The 20,045-nt window shown below is 48.0% G+C and overlaps 1 protein-coding gene across 3 annotated transcripts in view; it reads left to right on the top strand.

The window, feature by feature from the left end:
* The window catches only part of THSD7B (thrombospondin type 1 domain containing 7B), a 733,248-nt gene that overhangs the window by 458,796 nt on the left and 254,407 nt on the right, over positions 1–20,045 (top strand). For all 3 annotated transcript variants that reach the window (XM_068245888.1, XM_068245890.1, XM_068245889.1), the window contains one exon: positions 19,642–19,820. In XM_068245888.1, the coding sequence (XP_068101989.1) occupies positions 19,642–19,820 (179 nt within the window). The remainder of the gene's footprint in view (positions 1–19,641; positions 19,821–20,045) is intronic.

Below are 20,045 nucleotides of genomic sequence, written 5' to 3'. Positions count from 1 at the left end.
TTGTGTTTTCTGACACTCTGTGTACACGGCTTAGCCAGACTATATAGCATTGTGTGTACTGCCACTCTGTGTACACCGCTCAGCCAGACTATATAGCATTGTGTTTACTTCCACTCTGTGTCTGCTGGGCCTGGGAACAGTAGTACACCGCTCACCCGCCACTGTATAGCATTGTGCTCTGTGTCGCTGCTGGGAATAGTGGTACTGTATAGCATTTCTGTACTGCCACTGTACTGCTGCCAGTCAGCGTGTACTGTAAGGATAAGTGAAATGAGGAAGAAATCCGGTGAAAGAGGAAGGGGCAAGGGAAGAGGTGTTTCCCCTGACGGTTCACGTACAGGCCACAGGGGAGCACCAAAGAAAACCCACTCAATACCGCCCATGTTGTCCAGGACAACAACCCTCACAAATCCAAAAGAACAGGACCAGATAATTACTTGGATGACCTCTCAAGCGTCCAGCAGTGGGTTAAGCAGCACCAGCACATCACGCCAGGGCCGGATTTCTGGCAAGCCAACCTAGGCCCTGGCCTAGGGCACCAGAATTTCAGCAGTGTTTGGGGCGGCTGAGGGGCAGGTAAGTGCATGCAGTGCAGACAGAGTTGTCAGGAGTAAACATCATCAAAGCGCCCAGCCGCCATCTGAAGCCTCCACTGCACTTCCCTGCTGTAAGCAGCCAGACCATTGCCCTGCATTGTTTGCAAATGATAAGCAGCGGGCGGCGGGCAGGCTGAGTCGGGTGGCACATGACTCACTTGTTTGGCGGTGGGGGATGAAAGATCCCTGCGGGGCACTGGGAGCAGGCAGCGATCGTGGTGGAGCCTCTGCACTTTCCCCATCTCCAGCCTATTTCTGCAGGGCAGGGTGTGCGTCTAACAAGCTGTACTAGCCGGGAGGTAATGATTTCTAGCCTCCGTACAAGCCGGGGAGGCTCTTCTGATCTTGTTTGCAGAGGCTTCTGCATATTTACCTCTCCGTGCACAATCTACTTCCTTCCTCCTCCAACAGGTCTGCTTGTGTCTCCGCCCCTCCCCCTTGGCATTGTGGTAGTATGGAGCTGTATAGAGCCGGGCAGACCTGCTGGAAGAGGAATGGAATAGTACCTGCACGAGAGGTACAAATGAAAGAGTCAGCACAGCAAGCATTGCACAGGGGGAGGGAGAATAGAGGCTGGGATGCAAATTGAAACCAGAGTGTAAGCAACTCTGCATGTATCACCAGGAGGATTGTTACACTGAATGTGCAATCTTGCTGCAGCCTTTCCTCCTCAGTTTGTGCAGCACAGACTCTGCAGGCAGCGTCAGGAATGCCAGGCATGTGTGAGGCTGAGAGCACTGACAGGCTGCTGCTCAGCTCTATAGATCTTATGCCTGCTTGTCCTGTATTATTGCAATGTTTGTTTGGGGAGAGAAGTGGAAACACTGGGGGCTCAGGCACTGTTTCTCTGTTGAGTGTGTGTGGTGTGTGTGTGGTGCAGCACTTTACAGAGTACATAGTCATGTCACTGACTATCCTCAAAGGAGCTCACAATCTAATCCTACCATAGTCATAGTGTAATGTCCTACCATATTATTATTATGTATTTATATAGCACTGACATCTTCTGCAGCAGTGTACAGAGTACATAGTCATGTCACTGACTGTCCTCAGAGCAGCTCACAATCTAATCCTGTCATAGTCTAATGTCCTACCATATTATTATTATGTATTTGTATGGGGGGGGGGGCGCCTGGTGATAGCTGGCCTAGGGTGTTGAAAAATAGAAATCCGGCCCTGCATCACGCACGAGGTCCGAGTCCTCAGCCAGTTACAAGGAGCCAGTGGGCACAAAGCTGACACAACCGGCAGCGACACCACGCACACAACTGCCAGATAACCAGTCCTATGAATTACCTCAGGACACAATGGGGTATTCGCAGGAGCTATTCCCAGCCCAACAAACTTCCACCTATGAAAGGTCAATGGAGGAACAGCCAGAAATGTTGTGCCCGGATTCACAACCATTAACTGTGGGAAATGCACCGCGCACTGAAATACAAGGCGAGTCCGAGGAGGACTCGGAAACCCAAATCCCAGAGCAAGTTGGGCAGGAGGGGTTGCAATTGCAGGAGGTCGGCCGACAAGATCTGGAAGACGACGTTGGAGTGAGCTGCGCAGAGGTTGTTCTGGGGAGCTCTACTCCACGGCGGTGGCCCCCCACAATGACATATGACGAGTTTGAGGAGATGGAAGAGGAGGGTATGGACAATGTGGACAGAGACCCAGATTTTATTTGTGAACGAGAACATCGCCGTCGTAGCAGCAGCACAGATGAGTCTGTTGAAGAACCCACTGCTGCACGAGTTCGCCTTGTGCCACAAGGTAGGCGGCGCGCAATTTCAGGCACCACAAGCGTGGAAGTTAGAGTGAGAGGCAAAAGAGGAGGAAACAGAAATCGCCAGCAAGGAGGCAGGTGCTCCAAAGTCTGGGCTTTCTTTGAAGACTGCACTGAGGATGTTACCATGGCGATTTGCAAGGTGTGCAAGATTCGCCTGAGCAGGGGGAAAAGTATTAACAACCTCTCCACCACCAGCATGAGCCGCCACATGCTATCCAAACATCCCACTCTGTGGGCAAACGCGGCAGGACAGGGTACCAGCAACACTGCCTCCCTTGGGTTCACCAGACTCACCACCAGACCCGCCTCAGCAGCAGCAGTAGCCCAGCCATTGCGTGGTTCACAACATTCACAAACATCAGACGACGCTGACACTGTCACTTTCCGGAGTAGTGCTCTTGAGGTCTCCCAGTGTTCATCAAACACAACAACCAACAGCCCTTCCGTGTGCAGCGCTACGGTTCAGTTGTCTGTGTCGGAGATGTTTGAGCGCAAGAGGAAATTGCCAGCAAATGACCCCCGGGCCGTGGCAGTAACAGCCAGCATAGCCAAGCTTCTGGCCTGCGAAATGCTGCCATATCGAGTGGTGGAGACAAACAGCTTCAAGGGCATGATGTCAGTGGCCATCCCACGTTACGTGGTTCCCAGCCGCTACCACTTTGCGCGCTCTGCAGTGCCTGAGTTGCATGAGTACGTGGTCAGCAAAATAACCCGAAGCTTGAAGAATGCCGTTGCCTGCAAGGTTCACCTCACCACTGACACTTGGACGAGTGCGTTCGGCCAGGGTCGATACAGCTCCCTTACCGCGCACTGGGTGAACCTTGTGGAGCCTGGCAGCGATTCCTCACCTGCTACGGCGCGGGTGTTGCCCACGCCGCAAACAGCTGCACCGCCGTCCCTCCCACTGGATAACAACAGCAGCACCTACCTCTCTGACTCCTTCTCCTCCAACGCATCTCAAAGCTGTACCTCATCCGGAAACGCTAACCCAGCAGCAGTAGGATCGTGGAAGCAGTGCAGCACAGCTGTTGGCATGCGTCAGCAAGCGTTGCTGAAGCTGATCTGCCTTGGGGATAAGCAGCACACAGGGGAGGAAATTTGGAAGGGAATAAAGGAACAGACGGATTTGTGGCTGGCACCGCTGGACTTGAAACCGGGCATGGTTGTGTGTGATAATGGGAGTAATCTCATTCGCGCTTTAAGGTTGGCTAAGCTGACACACATCCCTTGCCTGGCGCACGTGATGAACCTAGTAGTTCAGCGGTTCCTGAGGACATACCCAGGCGTGGCCGATCTTCTGTTGAAGGTGCGTCGAGTGGCCAAACATTGTAGAAATTCCAGTACTGCTTCGGGGGCACTCGCCAAGATGCAGGAGCGCTTCAATCTTCCCCACCATCGCTTGCTGTGTGATGTCCCTACGCGCTGGAATTCTACGCTGCACATGCTAGCACGCTTTTGTGAGCAGAAGAGTGCAGTGGTCCAGTACATGACGGCGCAGTACCGAGGCGCATCCGGACAGCTGCCAAGCTTCTGTGGATCCGATTGGGCCAACATGTTGGACCTCTGCCAAGTCCTCCAAAATTTTGAGCAATCCACGTTGCTTGTGAGCAGTGACAACTCTTCAGTCAGCATTACCATACCACTGCTGTGTTTACTGAAGAGGTCAATGTTGAAAATCAAGGAAACAGCTGTCATGATGCAACTGGGGGAATCTGAAGGAGAAAACGATCAGCGTGATGGTACCAACATCAGGCCATCCGCCTCAGGGAACGCTGGCCCCAGCAGCTATGACGAAGAAGAGGAGGAGGAACAGCTGGAGTTGGAGCAGGAATTTCATGCCACCACTGACGAGGGCCAGAGCGGTGCACGTTGGACTTCCACAATTCAGCGCGAATGGTCAGCAGAAGCAGACCAGGAGGAAGGTGACGACTATGATGCATCACAACAACTATCACAACGCTCACAAGAGGATGATGAGGATTCTGGTAGGACTCTTGCACACATGGCTCAATTCATGCTAGACTGCATTGAACACGACCCACGCATTGTGCGCATTCTGGACAACACCAATTACTGGGTTTATACCCTTCTGGATCCACGGTACAAACACAATGTTCCAAAACTGCTTGAAGAAAGAGTCAGACAGGTCAAAATGGAAGAATACCAGCAGGCCCTTGTGGAGACTTTAGAGAGGAGATTGACATCCTCCCCCTCCTCTAGCCAGTTGTACGCCGACAGACTGACTTCCGCAAACCCAGGACGACCAGGAGGGCAGCAAACAACGCAAGCCGCAGCTAGTGCCCAAAAGGGAACGGTATCGGCAGTGTCCTTGGAGTGGGAAAATTTTCTGACACCCATGCAGCAGCAGCCCACTGAACAGGAAGCGTGCAGATCCACCTCCAACACCGATCGCCTGGAGAAGATGGTCAAGGACTACATGTCAGATGACGTAGCTGTGTCGAACAATCCATCTGCACCCTTCAACTATTGGGTATCGAAGCTAGACACCTGGCACGAACTGGCAATGTACGCAATAGAGGTGCTGGCTTGCCCGGCAGCCAGCGTTATGTCGGAACGCTGTTTCAGTGCTGCCGGAGGCATCGTCACAGATCGGCGTATCCGCCTCTCCACAGAAAATGCAGACCGTCTGACTCAAATTAAAATGAATCAATCCTGGATTGGAAATGACTACGCAACACTCCAGGACCCCAACCAAGTAACATGACCAATGAACACCTGGGATGGTGTAGCGTTTCCGGTCCCTGTTTATTGAACCTCTCATCTGTATTACATTTATGACTGCATGGCGGCAAAAAGCATTGCTGCTATATCCGCACGCTTTTTGTCCTCATGCAAGGCCTGGGTTGTTGTGTCTCAAAAAGCATAGCCTTCTCCTCCTGCGCCTGCTCCTGTTCCATCACGTGTGCTGCTGCTGCTGCTGGGTTAGCGTTGCCGGTCCCTGTTTATTGAACCACTTATCTTTATTACATTTATGACTGCATGGCGGTACAAAGCATGCTATCCGCACGCTTCTTGTCCTCATGCAAGGCCTGGGTTGTTGTGTCTCACAAAGCGTGGCCTTCTCCTCCTGCGCCTCCTCCTGTTCCATCACGTCTGCTGCTGCTGGGTTAGCGTTGCCGCGTGGTCCCTGTTTATTGAACCACTTATCTTTATTACATTTATGACTGCATGGCGGTACAAAGCATGCTATCCGCACGCTTCTTGTCCTCATGCAAGGCCTGGGTTGTTGTGTCTCACAAAGCGTGGCCTTCTCCTCCTGCGCCTCCTCCTGTTCCATCACGTCTGCTGCTGCTGGGTTAGCGTTGCCGCGTGGTCCCTGTTTATTGAACCACTTATCTTTATTACATTTATGACTGCATGGCGGTACCTCATGCAAGGCCTGGGTTGTTGTGTCTCACAAAGCGTGGCCTTCTCCTCCTGTTCCATCACGTCTGCTGCTGCTGGGTTAGCGTTGCCGCGTGGTCCCTGTTTATTGAACCACTTATCTTTATTACATTTATGACTGCATGGCGGTACCTCATGCAAGGCCTGGGTTGTTGTGTCTCACAAAGCGTGGCCTTCTCCTCCTGCGCCTCCTCCTGTTCCATCACGTCTGCTGCTGCTGGGTTAGCGTTGCCGCGTGGTCCCTGTTTATTGAACCACTTATCTTTATTACATTTATGACTGCATGGCGGTACCTCATGCAAGGCCTGGGTTGTTGTGTCTCACAAAGCGTGGCCTTCTCCTCCTGCGCCTGCTCCTGTTCCATCACGTGTGCTGCTGCTGGGTTAGTGTTGCCGGTCCCTGTTTATGGAACCTCTTATCTTTATTACATTTATGACTGCATGGCGGTACAAAGCATGCTATCTGCACGCTTCTTGTCCTCATGCAAGGCCTGGGTTGTTGTGTCTCACAAAGCGTGGCCTTCTCCTCCTGCGCCTCCTCCTGTTCCATCACGTCTGCTGCTGCTGGGTTAGCGTTGCCGCGTGGTCCCTGTTTATTGAACCACTTATCTTTATTACATTTATGACTGCATGGCGGTACAAAGCATGCTATCCGCACGCTTCTTGTCCTCATGCAAGGCCTGGGTTGTTGTGTCTCACAAAGCGTGGCCTTCTCCTCCTGCGCCACCCTCCTCCTGTTCCATCACGTGTGCTGCTGCTGGGTTAGCGTTACCGGTCCCTTTTCCTGGAACCTCTTATATGTATTACATTTATGACTGCTTGCCGACAAAAAGCATGTTACCTGTGCAAAGAAAACAGACATTTCCCGCATTTAAAAGACAGTTTTCCCTTTGAAACTTTAAAATTGATTTTCTCAAAAACTATAACCTCTTTTTGCTAATTTTTTTTTTCCTCTTGTACCCACTCCCAAGGTGCACATACCCTGTAAATTTGGGGTATGTAGCATGTAAGGAGGCTTTACAAAGCACAAAAGTTCGGGTCCCCATTGACTTCCATTATGTTCGGAGTTCGGGTCGAACACCCGAACATCGCGGCCATGTTCGGCCTGTTCGGCCCGAACCCGAACATCTAGATGTTCGCCCAACACTAGTGCGCACCATGGCGAGAGTGCAGGTTTTGGTGGCTTTACAGCCCATATGGTCACCTGGCTGATGTAGCTGAATGACAGAACAGTGACTGTCCAGCTGATCAAATTTGGTATGACCACAATGAGGCAACGACCTTATTATCGTGGGTGTGCCCCCCGAGACACTCATCTAGGCGCCGGTCATTGCTTCATTGTGATACGCAAGCCCCTTCACCACGGCAAGGTAATGATCACGAAGGGGAATGGGCGCATGTACATGCCTTTTCTTTTGTTGTTGCAGCTGCCCGCAGTGCAGCCAGAAAAATTAGGCAGTCATGTACACGCACCCGAAAAATTATTACAGCGGCCGCTGCTAGCAGCGGCCTAAAAAATTCAGCAATCCGCCTGGAGTCCCGGACCCTGTTGGTGGTGGCGGAGAAGGTAGTCAAGCGGCCTGCAGGCAGACATGCTGTGTGGAGGGACTGGGAGCGACTTAGTCTTCTTGGGGCAGGCCAGGCAGCCAGTCACACGGCGTGCAGGCAGAGATGCTGTATGTGCGGGAACTGACTTAGTCTTGGGGCGGGCAGCAGCCCTCCGGGATCCATGCCTCATTCATTTTGATAAAGGTGAGGTACTTAACACTTTTGTGACTTAGGCGACTTCTCTTCTCTGTGACAATGCCTCCAGCTGCGCTGAAGGTCCTTTCTGAGAGGACGCTTGCGGCAGGGCAGGAGAGAAGTTGGATGGCAAATTGGGACAGCTCTGGCCACAGGTCAAGCCTGCGCACCCAGTAGTTCAAGGGTTCCTCATCGCTGTTCACAGCAGTGTCTACATCCACACTTAAGGCCAGGCCACTAAACAGAACAGGTATGCAGTGGCGGGTCCACTGAACAGAACAGGTATGCAGTGGCGGGTTCACTAAACAGAACAGGTATACAGTGGCGGTTCACTAAACAGAACAGGTATGCAGTGGCGGGTCCACTGAACAGAACAGGTATGCAGTGGCGGGTTCACTTAACTGCACAGGTATGCGCACTGATGCGGTGGGTTCACTGAACAGATCAGGTATGCAGTGGCGGGTTCACTAAACAGAACAGGTATGCAGTGGCGGGTCCACTGAACAAAACAGGTATGCAGTGGCGGGTTCACTTAACTGCACAGGTATGTGCACTGATGCGGTGGGTCCACTGAACAGAACAGGTATGCAGTGGCGGGTTCACTAAACAGAACAGGTATACAGTGGCGGTTCACTAAACAGAACAGGTATGCAGTGGCGGGTCCACTGAACAGAACAGGTATGCAGTGGTGGGTTCACAGCACAGGTATGCAGTGGTGGGTTCACAGCACAGGTATGCAGTGGTGGGTTCACAGCACAGGTATGCAGTGGTGGGTTCAATGAACAGGTATACAGTGGCGGGTCCACTGAACAGAACAGGTATGCAGTGGTGGGTTCACTAAACAGAACAGGTATGCAGTGGCGGGTCCACTGAACAGAACAGGTATGCAGTGGCGGGTTCACTAAACAGAACAGGTATGCAGTGGCGGGTCCACTGAACAGAACAGGTATGCAGTGGCGGGTTCACTAAACAGAACAGGTATACAGTGGCGGTTCACTAAACAGAACAGGTATGCAGTGGCGGGTCCACTGAACAGAACAGGTATGCAGTGGCGGGTTCACTTAACTGCACAGGTATGCGCACTGATGCGGTGGGTTCACTGAACAGAACAGGTATGCAGTGGCGGGTTCACTAAACAGAACAGGTATACAGTGGCAGTTCACTAAACAGAACAGGTATACAGTGGCGGGTCCACTAAACAGAACAGGTATGCAGTGGCGGGTTCACTTAACTGCACAGGTATGCGCACTGATGCGGTGGGTTCACTGAACAGAACAGGTATGCAGTGGCGGGTCCACTGAACAGAACAGGTATGCAGTGGCGGGTTCACTAAACAGAACAGGTATACAGTGGCGGTTCACTGAACAGAACAGGTATGCAGTGGCGGGTCCACTGAACAGAACAGGTATGCAGTGGCGGGTTCACTAAACAGAACAGGTATACAGTGGCGGTTCACTAAACAGAACAGGTATGCAGTGGTGGGTCCACTGAACAGAACAGGTATGCAGTGGTGGGTTCACAGCACAGGTATGCAGTGGTGGGTTCACAGCACAGGTATGCAGTGGTGGGTTCACAGCACAGGTATGCAGTGGTGGGTTCAATGAACAGGTATACAGTGACGGGTCCACTGAACAGAACCGGTATGCAGTGGTGGGTTCACAGCACAGGTATGCAGTGGTGGGTTCACAGCACAGGTATGCAGTGGTGGGTTCACAGAACAGGTATGCAGCCAGACAGGAACAAGCTAAGCCTAACTAATCTTTCCCTGAGAGACAGTCTGCAGCAGCTCGCCCTACTCTGACTAATGCAGGCACACGAGTGGCCGTAATGGCCGCCGCTGCCTGCCTTATATAAGGGGGGGTGGGGCTCCAGGGGCTAGTGTAGCCTAATTGGCTACACTGGGCCTGCTGACTGTGATGTAGAGGGTCAAAGTTGACCCTCCATGTGCATTATGGGGCGAACCGAACTTCCGCAAAGGTTCGCCTGCGGGACGCGAACGCGAACCACTGAAGTTCGCATGGAACCGTTCGCAGGCGAACCGTTCGGCCCAACTCTAACCCTGTTTGCATGTATAACCTTGTGCTATGTTGTATAACTGTTTGCTACCTCTCTGTCTGTCACCCCTTGTTTACATTGTAAATATCCCTATGTATTGGCCAGCGCCGCTTAATATGTTGATGCTTTATAAATACAATAAATAATAATTATGGCTGAAAACTGAGAAATAATTTTTATTTTTTATTTTTTTACTTATTATTTTCATTATAATGCATTTAGAATAAAATAATTCTTAACATAATGTACCACCAAAAGAAAGCCTAATTGGTGGTGAATAAAACAAGTTATAAAATATTTTGTTGAGCTAAGTAGTGATGAAGTTATTGGGGAATGAATGGAAAGAGCGCTGAAATAGCGGGAAAAAACCCTCAGTGGTTAACTCTTTAATGACCACTCCACACCAATCGGTGTGGCATCCCCAGGTCCGCCTAAGGCCACATACACACATCAGACCATAGTCTTTTGAAAATGAAAGATCACAGACCAATCTTACCCCCTTCCATGTAGTATGAGAGCCATGCCTACACAGTCTATTCTATGGAGCTGAACTCCCCATCAGAAAAAAAATCTTTGCAAGATGCTGCACACACAGATGCTGTACAGACACAAAGGATCAGTATCTGCAAAAGATCTGTTCCTGCAAAAGATCCGTTCCTGCAAAATGCATTCACAGTCTATGAGATCTGCAGATCATCATACACACCTTGTTTAACAGACATTCATCTGCAGATCAGACAATCATCTGCAGATCTGAAAATCCATCCTGGGGGATCTGATCTGCAGATGAATGTCTGTTAAACATCTTTTGTGTCTGTACAGCATCTGTGTGTGCAGCATCTTGCAAAGATTTCTGTCTGATGGGGAGTTCAGCTCCATAGAATAGACTGTGAAGGTATGGCTCTCATACTACATGGAAGGGGGTAAAATTGGTCTGTGATCTTTCATTTTACAAAGACTATAGTCTGATGTGTGTATGAGCCTTTAGGCCAATTGGCGTGCAGTCCTGGGGGCGTATTTTGCAGGAGATTGCTCAGCACGAGCATCTCCGCTGGAATGACGGTGCTCCGCTCCACCATCAGTCTCCCAGCGGCAATCGCCGCTAGGAGACTGTTAGACGGCGAAACCACCATCTATTTACATTGTACAGCGCTGCGATCTACGGCAGCGCTGTACTGGGGACAGCCGGCATGTGAAACGGCTGTCCCCCTGAGAGGCAGGAGAGTGATTGGCTCTCATAGGCTGATGTCTATGAGAGCCGATCGTTAGGCTTGGCTGGCGGAGGGAGGGCGGAGTTAGAGAAAAATAAATAAACAGTAAATTTTATTTGTATTATCACTAGAAAAAGGACACATGTGCAGTGAAGCTGCCAGTATCACAATACAGGATTTCTAATAATTAATGTATCTATACATGCTAATGCTGTTTAAAGTATGCACCATACCAACAAAATATAAGAAAAATAGACCAAAAAGTAAATTGGCTCTTGGGTGCACACAAAAAACTATCTTTATTATTATATCAAAACCATAATTCCAAATACCATCACATAAAAAAGATCACACAATTAAAAATCTCATGTTGCTACAAGTTAAAAATGGAACACCCCAACCAACAAAAGAACCCCAAGGAGGCTGCAGTCCTCCATTCTGGCTACAGTTCTGGTATTAAAGTGCACTGAAAAAAGAGAAAAGTCTTCCCAAGCACAGCAGCAGATCACCGATGCAGAACAGGCAAAAAAAGCAAAAATAGTTTGCAAATAAAGTACATAATAGCAAAGAGCATGCACATATATATGCGCTTTGTATATGGACAGGGCAAGCAAGATAAGTTGCTTAATCCGTTCCTGAGTATAAAGCTTCCGGGTTAGTAAGCAGAAAAACAAAGCAGTATAACGGAGCCAACAGACCCATGGGTCTGTTGGCTCCATTATACTGCTTTGTTTTTTCAATCTACGTGTCCTGTGATGCATAGGAGTTCCAGTTATTTGCATGCAAATTATTTTTGATGCACAATCTGCGAATGGGATTGCGATGCATGTAAATTGAGGACTCTTAAACTGCCTAAATCTGCTTACTAACCCGGAAGCTTCATACTCAGGAACGGATTAACCAACTTATCTTGCTTGCCCTGTCCATATACAAAGCGCATATATATGTGCATGCTCTTTGCTATTATGTACTTTATTTGCAAACTATTGTTGCTTTTTTTGCCTGTTCTGCATCGGTGATCTGCTGCTGTGCTTGGGAAGACTTTTCTCTTTTTTCAGTGCACTTTAATACCAGAACTGTAGCCAGAATGGAGGACTGCAGCCTCCTTGGGGTTCTTTTGTTGGTTGGGGTGTTCCATGTTCCATTTTTAACTTGTAGCAACATGAGATTTTTAATTGTGAGATCTTTTTTAAGTGATGGTATTTGGAATTATGGTTTTGATATAATAATAAAGATAGTTTTTTGTATGCACCCAAGAGCCAATTTTCTTTTTGGTCTATTTTTTATTTTTTTCAGTAAATTTTATTAAGAGAAAAAGGATATACATATTTGTAAACAAACAAACAAACATCCCTGCAGGGATTACATCTCACCAACAGAAAGCTCTGTGGGTGGGCAAAAAAGCGGGGGGGGGGGGGGGGGGGGGAGGAGAATCACTTGTGTGCTGAGTTGTACGGCCCTGCAGCGAGCCTTAAAGCTACAGTGGCATAAATTGGGAAAAATAGCCTGGTCACTAGGGGGGTGTAAGTCTACGGTCCTCAAGTGGTTAAGGTTAGGCACCACCAGGGGTGGACTTAGAGTTAGGCATCGGTAGATTACCAATGATTTATTATCCAAATTAACTAATAGAATATCAGTAAACCGATAGATCCAGCGCCCTTTTTACCAGGTGCCTTTTTTACATTTACACCCAGTCGGAGCTAGATAAGTAGTTGCTCCTAATAAAGTGCTCAGCAAGTGTACGCTATATTGATTTTGTGAATAGTGCAGCCGTACAGATAGTGTAAAGCCTGGTAAAGACAATTTTTGCTACACTAGGGGCTCGATTCACAAAGCGGTGCTAACTTAGTTAGAGACTTTAGGCGTGATAACCATTGCACCACGCTGGTGAAAAGCCAGTTTAGGCGTGATAAGATTAGGCGTGATAAGTGTAGGCATGATACGTTTAGGCATGCTAAGTTTTGATAAGTTTAGATCGCACGCAAAGTCCCGCACGCAAAGCAGCGCCATTAAACTCTATGCGAAGCGCACCAGACTTTGCTAGCGCAAAACTTTTGATCAGCTGTGCACTGCGGTGCTAACCCAGTTGGTGCTTAAACTTATCATGCCCAAACTTATCACACCTAAACTTAACATGCCTAAACTTATCACACCTAAACTTATCACGCCTAAACTTATCATGCCTGAACTGAGTTTAGGCGTGATAAAGGGCTTTTCACCAGCGTGCTAACTGTTAGCACCGCTTTGTAAATCAGGCCCTAGATCTTTGCAGTCTTAAAGAATCCCCTCCATCTTCCCCACATTGTATAAACTCTTCTTCATATGTTTTTTTCTTTTTTTTTTGAGCAGCTAAAGCTTTTTGGTCTCTTTAGATAAAAATAAACTCTATTTCAGAGCTAGCCTTGCAGATAACTGTGAGACCCCATTTTAGTAAGTAGCAGCTGTGGCCATTCATTCCTGGCCCCGCTATTATCGCCATCAGTAAGCCACTGAATGCTTTGACTGCGGCGAGCTGTTTCTGGGGAGGTTTCTGGGCTCTTCTCCTGCGATGTAGGTCAAAGAGTAGCGGAACGCGATGTGCTGACTCCTGCTATTACCTGTCACTCCCGGCGCACAAGTGACACTCGCATAAAGCTTCCCGCTCACAGAGGTACAATGTCTTCCAACACTTTACTAGAGCCAATTAAAGGAAGAAAGAGAAAAATATAAACTAGTGCAAAGACAAGACTGAGCGGGAGACGGATTCCGCTCCTCAAAGATCTAATATTTTTCTTGATGGTTTTCTTTATTCTTGTAATTATTAGAAAACTCCTGCTGGGAGCGACTTTATTACAGTGTAGTCAACGTAGCATTGGGATTGGAGTCCAAAGGAAAGCACTAATTCTGTATTCTGAAACAACAAAAATATACTCTAGAATCTAGACTATAGATCACTAAAAGCAAAGACTTAAAGAACAAGCGACACCCATGCTAACCTAGAAATAAAAAACACATATATAAGTAGATAAATACTAGTTCTACTTACATAACAGATGTATTGTGCTATCTACGTAATGATTCCTGTGAATTTTATAAAGGAAAAGCAGAACATCCTATTCAAGGCAGTGGCAATTTTGCCAAGCTAATGCTGACATCATATCCTCCCTGATTCTTGGTTTCCCCCCTCCCTTCTCTTGCTCATTGTGTATTCATTAGCTGCCCTCCTCCTAGAGTCTTCAGACACGCCCACTGAGGTGTATACTAGCAACTGCACGGTCTTATCCTCCAATCTCTGAGTCACCTCAGCCTTGCTTGTAAACACAAGTGAGCAATTAAGAAGCTATGCAGGGAAATAAAGGGAAGAGGAGCAATATATTATAGATAAAAAGAACCCCCAGCATGCAACTGAATGGCAATGGCAATTAAAGGGCCAGTGCTCCTAAAGTATGTGATAACTCCAAAACCTAACAGCAGAAAAAGTTTTGCAAGTTTTGAACACAGGATTAACATCTTTATCACTTAAAACACTCAGACCAGTCACTGTTGAAATTTGATTTTTATGGTGACAATACCGCTTTAAAAAGGGGAATTGCAATTAGTTAGTTAGAGAGGAACTTTTACCAAGGATTGAACATCATCCCAATCAATAGTGGATATCCTCTTTCCCATGAGAAATCTCATTTCTCAAGTAGATCAACCAAGAGTTTGTAAGGCTGATATTGCGTTGAAACCCCTCCCACAGTGTGATGTCATGACCATGGTCCTGACAGTTTGCCGTCTGCGAACCTCATTGCATTGTGGGAAATAACGGCGGTTTCCAACTGCCAAGCAAGCAGTATCTCCCTCTGTGCATAGAACTCTCAGTAATGAACATTCTGTATAGATCACCCGTCAGAACTAAAGATGTCGCCACCTGTGGTAAATGTCAGAATGTAAATCAGGTAGAGGAAAGATTTTACAATGGGTAAATGCTGACTAGATAATTTATAAATGAATATTGTACAGAATAAGCAATTGTATTCATTGTTATTTTCACTACAGTTCCTCTTTAGTGAAAACTCAAGGCTATTAGTTTTACAGAGTACCCAGCAAGCTCCTGGTGTACCAGAACTCCCAAAAAGCTAAAAAGAACCAAAAAAGCCCTTTTACTAAAATGCTATGCAAAACAGAAATGTTCCTTCTTAAAACAGAAGGTATTTGCGATTATTCAGGTTGGAGTGAGTATATGGGGTTTCCCACAATGCATCACTGCTGAATATGCAAATCATCTCCTTGTCGTCCATGGTAGCTAAACACACCTCCAGAACCGATGGAATACAATGATGTGCCAGCTTGGCTTTTAGCTTTGTATCCCTTTATATGGCGCTAGGGTTAGTGGCACGGGGCCTAATTATATTTGGCTGTACATGCTGCCTAACTATGTTTTTAAGGGCCACCCTGCCTAATTGTGTTCTAATTGTTTGGAAGGGATGGATATAAGACTGACTTATGTTGTTAATGGATACACACTGCCGATTTATGTTGTTAGGTGGGGCGGGGGGGGTGTACTATCCAATTATGTTGCTTATGGGTAGTGATGTTTGCGAACACTTCACCAGCAAATAGCCATGTGCAGCCTGACCCCTGTACTATTTCCGGGTCGTAATGACCCGCATTAGTACACATGCCCTGGGTTGGATGCGTTCATTAGTACACGTGCCCTGACCTAGCGATGCGCGTCCTTGATTGCGCGCCTGTGTCCAGGCACGCTTTGTGACGTCACGCTCATGCGCAGAGCGTGCCCGGCCACAGGGGCACAATCAAGGACGTGCACATCCGGCCCAGGGCATGCATGCTACTGCGGGTCATTTTGACCCGGAAGTAGTACAGGGGTCAGGCTGCCCATAGCTTGGCGGCAAGCAGTTCTTCGAACCGCTCGCCACATCTCTACTTATGGGTAAATGAATATTAATATTATGTATTCCTGGTGAGCACTATGTGCTTCCTATTTATGATCTACGGCTATATAATTGGTCATTGTGAAATAATAAATACATGCACTGTGTATTTTATTACATCTCATATGGCTGTTTGTATGCAGATTTGATATTTTTTTTTTTTTGTATGATGGATGATCGATGCTGCAAATTGCTGCCTGGCTCAATTTTGATCAATTTCCGGGTGAAATCAATCTAAACTATGGATTGTTTTTGCTTGAAAGGTAACGGTGGGGTGCAGGGTGATAGATTTCGGAACGACCTCCAAGATCATAGCCCCCCCCCCCCAGAAAAAATGTTCACCACCAACCTGTGGGGAGTGTGTCAGCGGAGCGCATGCTCACCTGTCCGTCGGCGCGCTCCCCGTGTGTCCCCGCTCCATTGTCGCTGGAGTGCCTGTGTTTTGTGACCCAACCGGTCGTGTAATATATGTGCCACCGGGGGCGACGGAGAGAGGAGAAAGGAGGGGCACCCCTGCAACCAGGTGAGTATATGTTCTTCTTCCAACACTGCACAACCCTGGGGGGAAGCACACTGGATGGGGGAGACCTGGGGGCCTGACAGGCAGTGGCAGCTCAACAGAATTTTCATAGATTTCATGTTGAAATCTATTGAAAACCTGTGAACAATGTGTGGCATCTTTCTGATTAGATTTCAATCAGAGAGGGATCTAGCTGGTGATGTTCGTCGCAGGTGTGTGATTCAGACACAGTTGACATCTGAAAGATCAGCAGGATAGCCAGGCAACTGGTATTGTTTAAAAAGAAATAAATATGTCAGCCTCTATATGCTTCTCATTGTTCTCCCCAGAATTTTTTTCTAGCCGGGTGGCATGAAAAAGTAGCCGGGTGGGGCACAATTAGGGAATGCGGTGCTGGACAACTCTCCTTATATCATAGAAGGAGGATGAAGAGGCAAGCCGATGACAGCCGGGTGCTCACCAAATTTAGCCAGGTGGAGCACCCACCTAAAACAGCCTGGGGAGAACACTAAGTTCAACAAAACAATTCAAGACGATTCAAGACCTATCGGCCCTAAGTCAATTCACTTATGTCTAATATGTTTTCTCCAAGGTGATATTTTCACATGATAAATAAAATGCAATGCCTTCTTGAGCCACCTGCAAGCAAGAAAATACTCAGAACAATTTTGAGAGGACTTTTTCACCTTCTTTTTGAAACTTTTTAAATTGCAGAGTGCTGAAAAGTTACTTTAATCAGAAGATGAAAAATTATCTCCTAGGAGAAAAAGTGAATTGGATCAGCCCCGTGGAGTGAGAAAGTAAACCTGTAATGAAAAAAGACTCCCTAGGGGCATACTTACCTTGGGAGAGGTAAGTCTCTGGATCCTAGAGATCCTTCTCTGTCCATCTGTTCCAGCACTGGGACCTCCTAAACTTAACCCCACTCTCACATAGAACCCTTCTGTGGTGGGGCCTAACCCTAAGACCCCCCTCCCCGGTGGTGCCTAATCCTAAAACCTCCCCTCCCCGGTGGTGCCTAACCCTAAGACCCCCTCCCCGGTGGTACCTAACCCTGACACCCCCCCCCCAAGTGGTACCTAACCCTAAGACCCCCCTGGTGGTGCCTAACCATTAGAAACCCCCTCTGTGTTGCTTAACCCTTAGAAACCCCCCCTCCCTGGAGGTGCCTAACCCTGAACACCCTCCTGGTGGCACCTTAACCAAATCCCCCTGGTGGCACCTTACCCTAAATCACCCCGCCCCCTTAAACTACAACCCCCCCCATTCTGCAAAGCCTTGATGTGCAGCTATGAGGGTAAATTTGGTCGCCCGGAGGCGCCCGATTACCGGCAAGAGGTCCGCGGCTGCTATGCAGTGCTGTAATGTAGTTATCCGCAAGCCATTTTTTTCCGCAAGCCTGTCCACTCATGGCCCCTCTTGCCAGTAATCAGGCACCTCCGGGGGCCCAAATTTAACTACATAGCCGCATATTGCGGCTTTGCGAAAGACGCAATTTGCAGCGAAAACTGTGAAATTAGCGACCCCCGCCATGCACTCAAATTTAATGCCTATAAATGCTTATTTTATCATAGATGCCTATGGCGATGCCGTTTTTTCCATAAGGGCTCCTGCGCCTTTTTTTCCTGCTTCGAATTTGTCACCTTAAAAAAAAAAGACCTCACAGACCTCATTTTGATTCAGATATTTATTGTTAACAGCGTTTTTTTTTTATTTTTTATATACATTTTCTACAATAAAAGAAAAACAAACCGAGCGGTTTTGCCGATTACCAACGGACGCACCTTAAGATGGCTTTATGCTGACAGAGCGACAAGCAGCTATTAATATTACAAGACAGCAGCGGTGCTGCGTTTCTGCATGACTGACTGGAGTGATTCGCTCTCGAGCTGCAACATAAGCAATATATCCAGAATATATTGTAGACGCTCAGCGCCAATTCTCCCGACCGTCCCGCGGCTCCTCCTGTATTCCTGGCCACCACGGCCTGCGGGGAACGCTCAGACACGCCGGACGCCATTACTCACCGTTTTACGGCCCTCGCAAGTCAGCCTTACAGAGAAATATGCCTCACATCAATAGAAAAGAAAATCTTGAAACAAAATAAAGAAATACAGCAGGTATTTACAGCAAAATGTGCTTCTGATAGATAGGCTTCAGTTAGTAGCGGGAGGAAGAATTTGCCATGAAGCCTTATTCTGTGCAGGGGTACATAGCTATGAAGATGGCTCAGGAAAAGCAGCAAAGGCCAGTCCCCCCCTTGTTAAAAATGTTCGGGATATTGCACTGAGCACAGAAAGTGTTTCTTAATGTTAAAAATGGAATCCGCTTCCACTTGCTATAAAAAAATGGATCCATTTGAGGCAGTAACCCAGTATTGAACGTCATGCCAAATCAGAAGTCGATACCCCCTTTTCCACAAGAAATCTTTACCTTTTCTTGAATAGGTCATCAGTGACTATCTGTATGACTGATATTGTGGTGAGACTCCCCCCATAGTGTGATGTCAGTTTGCTGCCTGTAAATCTCATTGCATTGTGGGAAATAATGGCTGTTTCCAACTACCAAGCAAGTCTCTCTCTCTCTCTCTCTCTCTCTCTCTCTCTTTATATATGTTACGGCCAGAACCCGAAGTTTGGCCACTTTGCGTTGTGGCTGGCCACTTCGGGTTCTGACCGGTCAATGTGCGAAGTGACCGCGGCGCTGCGGCCAATGTCCGAAATGAGCCGAATCCTGGGGGCTCTGATCATTTTCCCCAGCGCTGGCTCCGCCCCCTGCCTCCCTGCTATCGGCTTCTGACAGCCGGAAGACACATGCGCCCCCCCAGAGTCGTTCGTGGTTGCAGGAAGGCAGAGGCAGGAAAGCAGGAATTTGTTCGTCCCAGCAGAGCGGGTGCTGACAGAAGCAATGTCTGCAGCGCTACCCGCTCTGCTTTCCTGCAGCCACGAACGACTCGGGGAGGGGGGGGACCCGTGTGTCTCCGGCTGACTGAAAGCCAAAAGCAGGGAGGCGAGGGGCGGAGCCAGCGCCGGGGAAAATGATCGGAGCTGCCAGGATTCAGCTCATTTCGGACATTGGCCGCGGCCACTTCGCACATTGACCGGCCAGAACCCGAAGTGGCCAGCCACAACGCGAATATATATATATAATGCTGTTTACGACAATTTGTGCTGTTAATTTACATTTTACAAGCGATTAAGTTGATGACCTGCAGGTTCATGGTGGATTAAACGGCATGAACGAATTGCATGATGAATCTCAATGATTTATTGATCTAGCTTCTATTTTGTAACTTCTCACTTTGCAATTGTATTTGTCTCTCGGTTTTTAAGTGAACCTAAGTATCAGAAATGTATACAGGAGACCAGATGTCATCTTTATTTTTACATTAGAGCATAACTATGTGTCTCTTGCAGGTTATATTGAGGAAAGGTGTGAAGTACCCTGTCCGTTCGATTGTAAACTGAGCGACTGGTCCAGCTGGTCTTCCTGTAGTGCCTCCTGTGGCAGTGGAGTGAAGGTGCGATCCAAGTTTCTGAAAGAGAAGCCATACAATGGTGGACGGCCATGTCCAAAGCTTGACTTGAGGAATCAGGTGAGTTCAAGCTAAAGCTTTTGTACAAAATAAACACCTGCCTCACATTGTTTAGACATCACCGGGTGGTCAGATGTGTAGGGATGGGTTGGCCAGCTGTAGGCCCTCAGTAACATCAACAAGAACTCTCAGCAGCGTTGGCGATGGGTGGTACAGGTGATACTTCAGGTGTTTCCTGTCCCATGGACAAAAGGTCCTGAAATGATCATAAATGGAGGGCCTATG

Source organism: Hyperolius riggenbachi, chromosome 7, assembly GCF_040937935.1.
Source record: "Hyperolius riggenbachi isolate aHypRig1 chromosome 7, aHypRig1.pri, whole genome shotgun sequence".
In the NCBI taxonomy this organism is placed as follows: Eukaryota; Metazoa; Chordata; class Amphibia; order Anura; family Hyperoliidae; genus Hyperolius; species Hyperolius riggenbachi.
The sequence above is the reverse complement of the archived record's forward strand: the minus strand, read 5'-3'. Positions and strand labels throughout refer to the sequence as shown.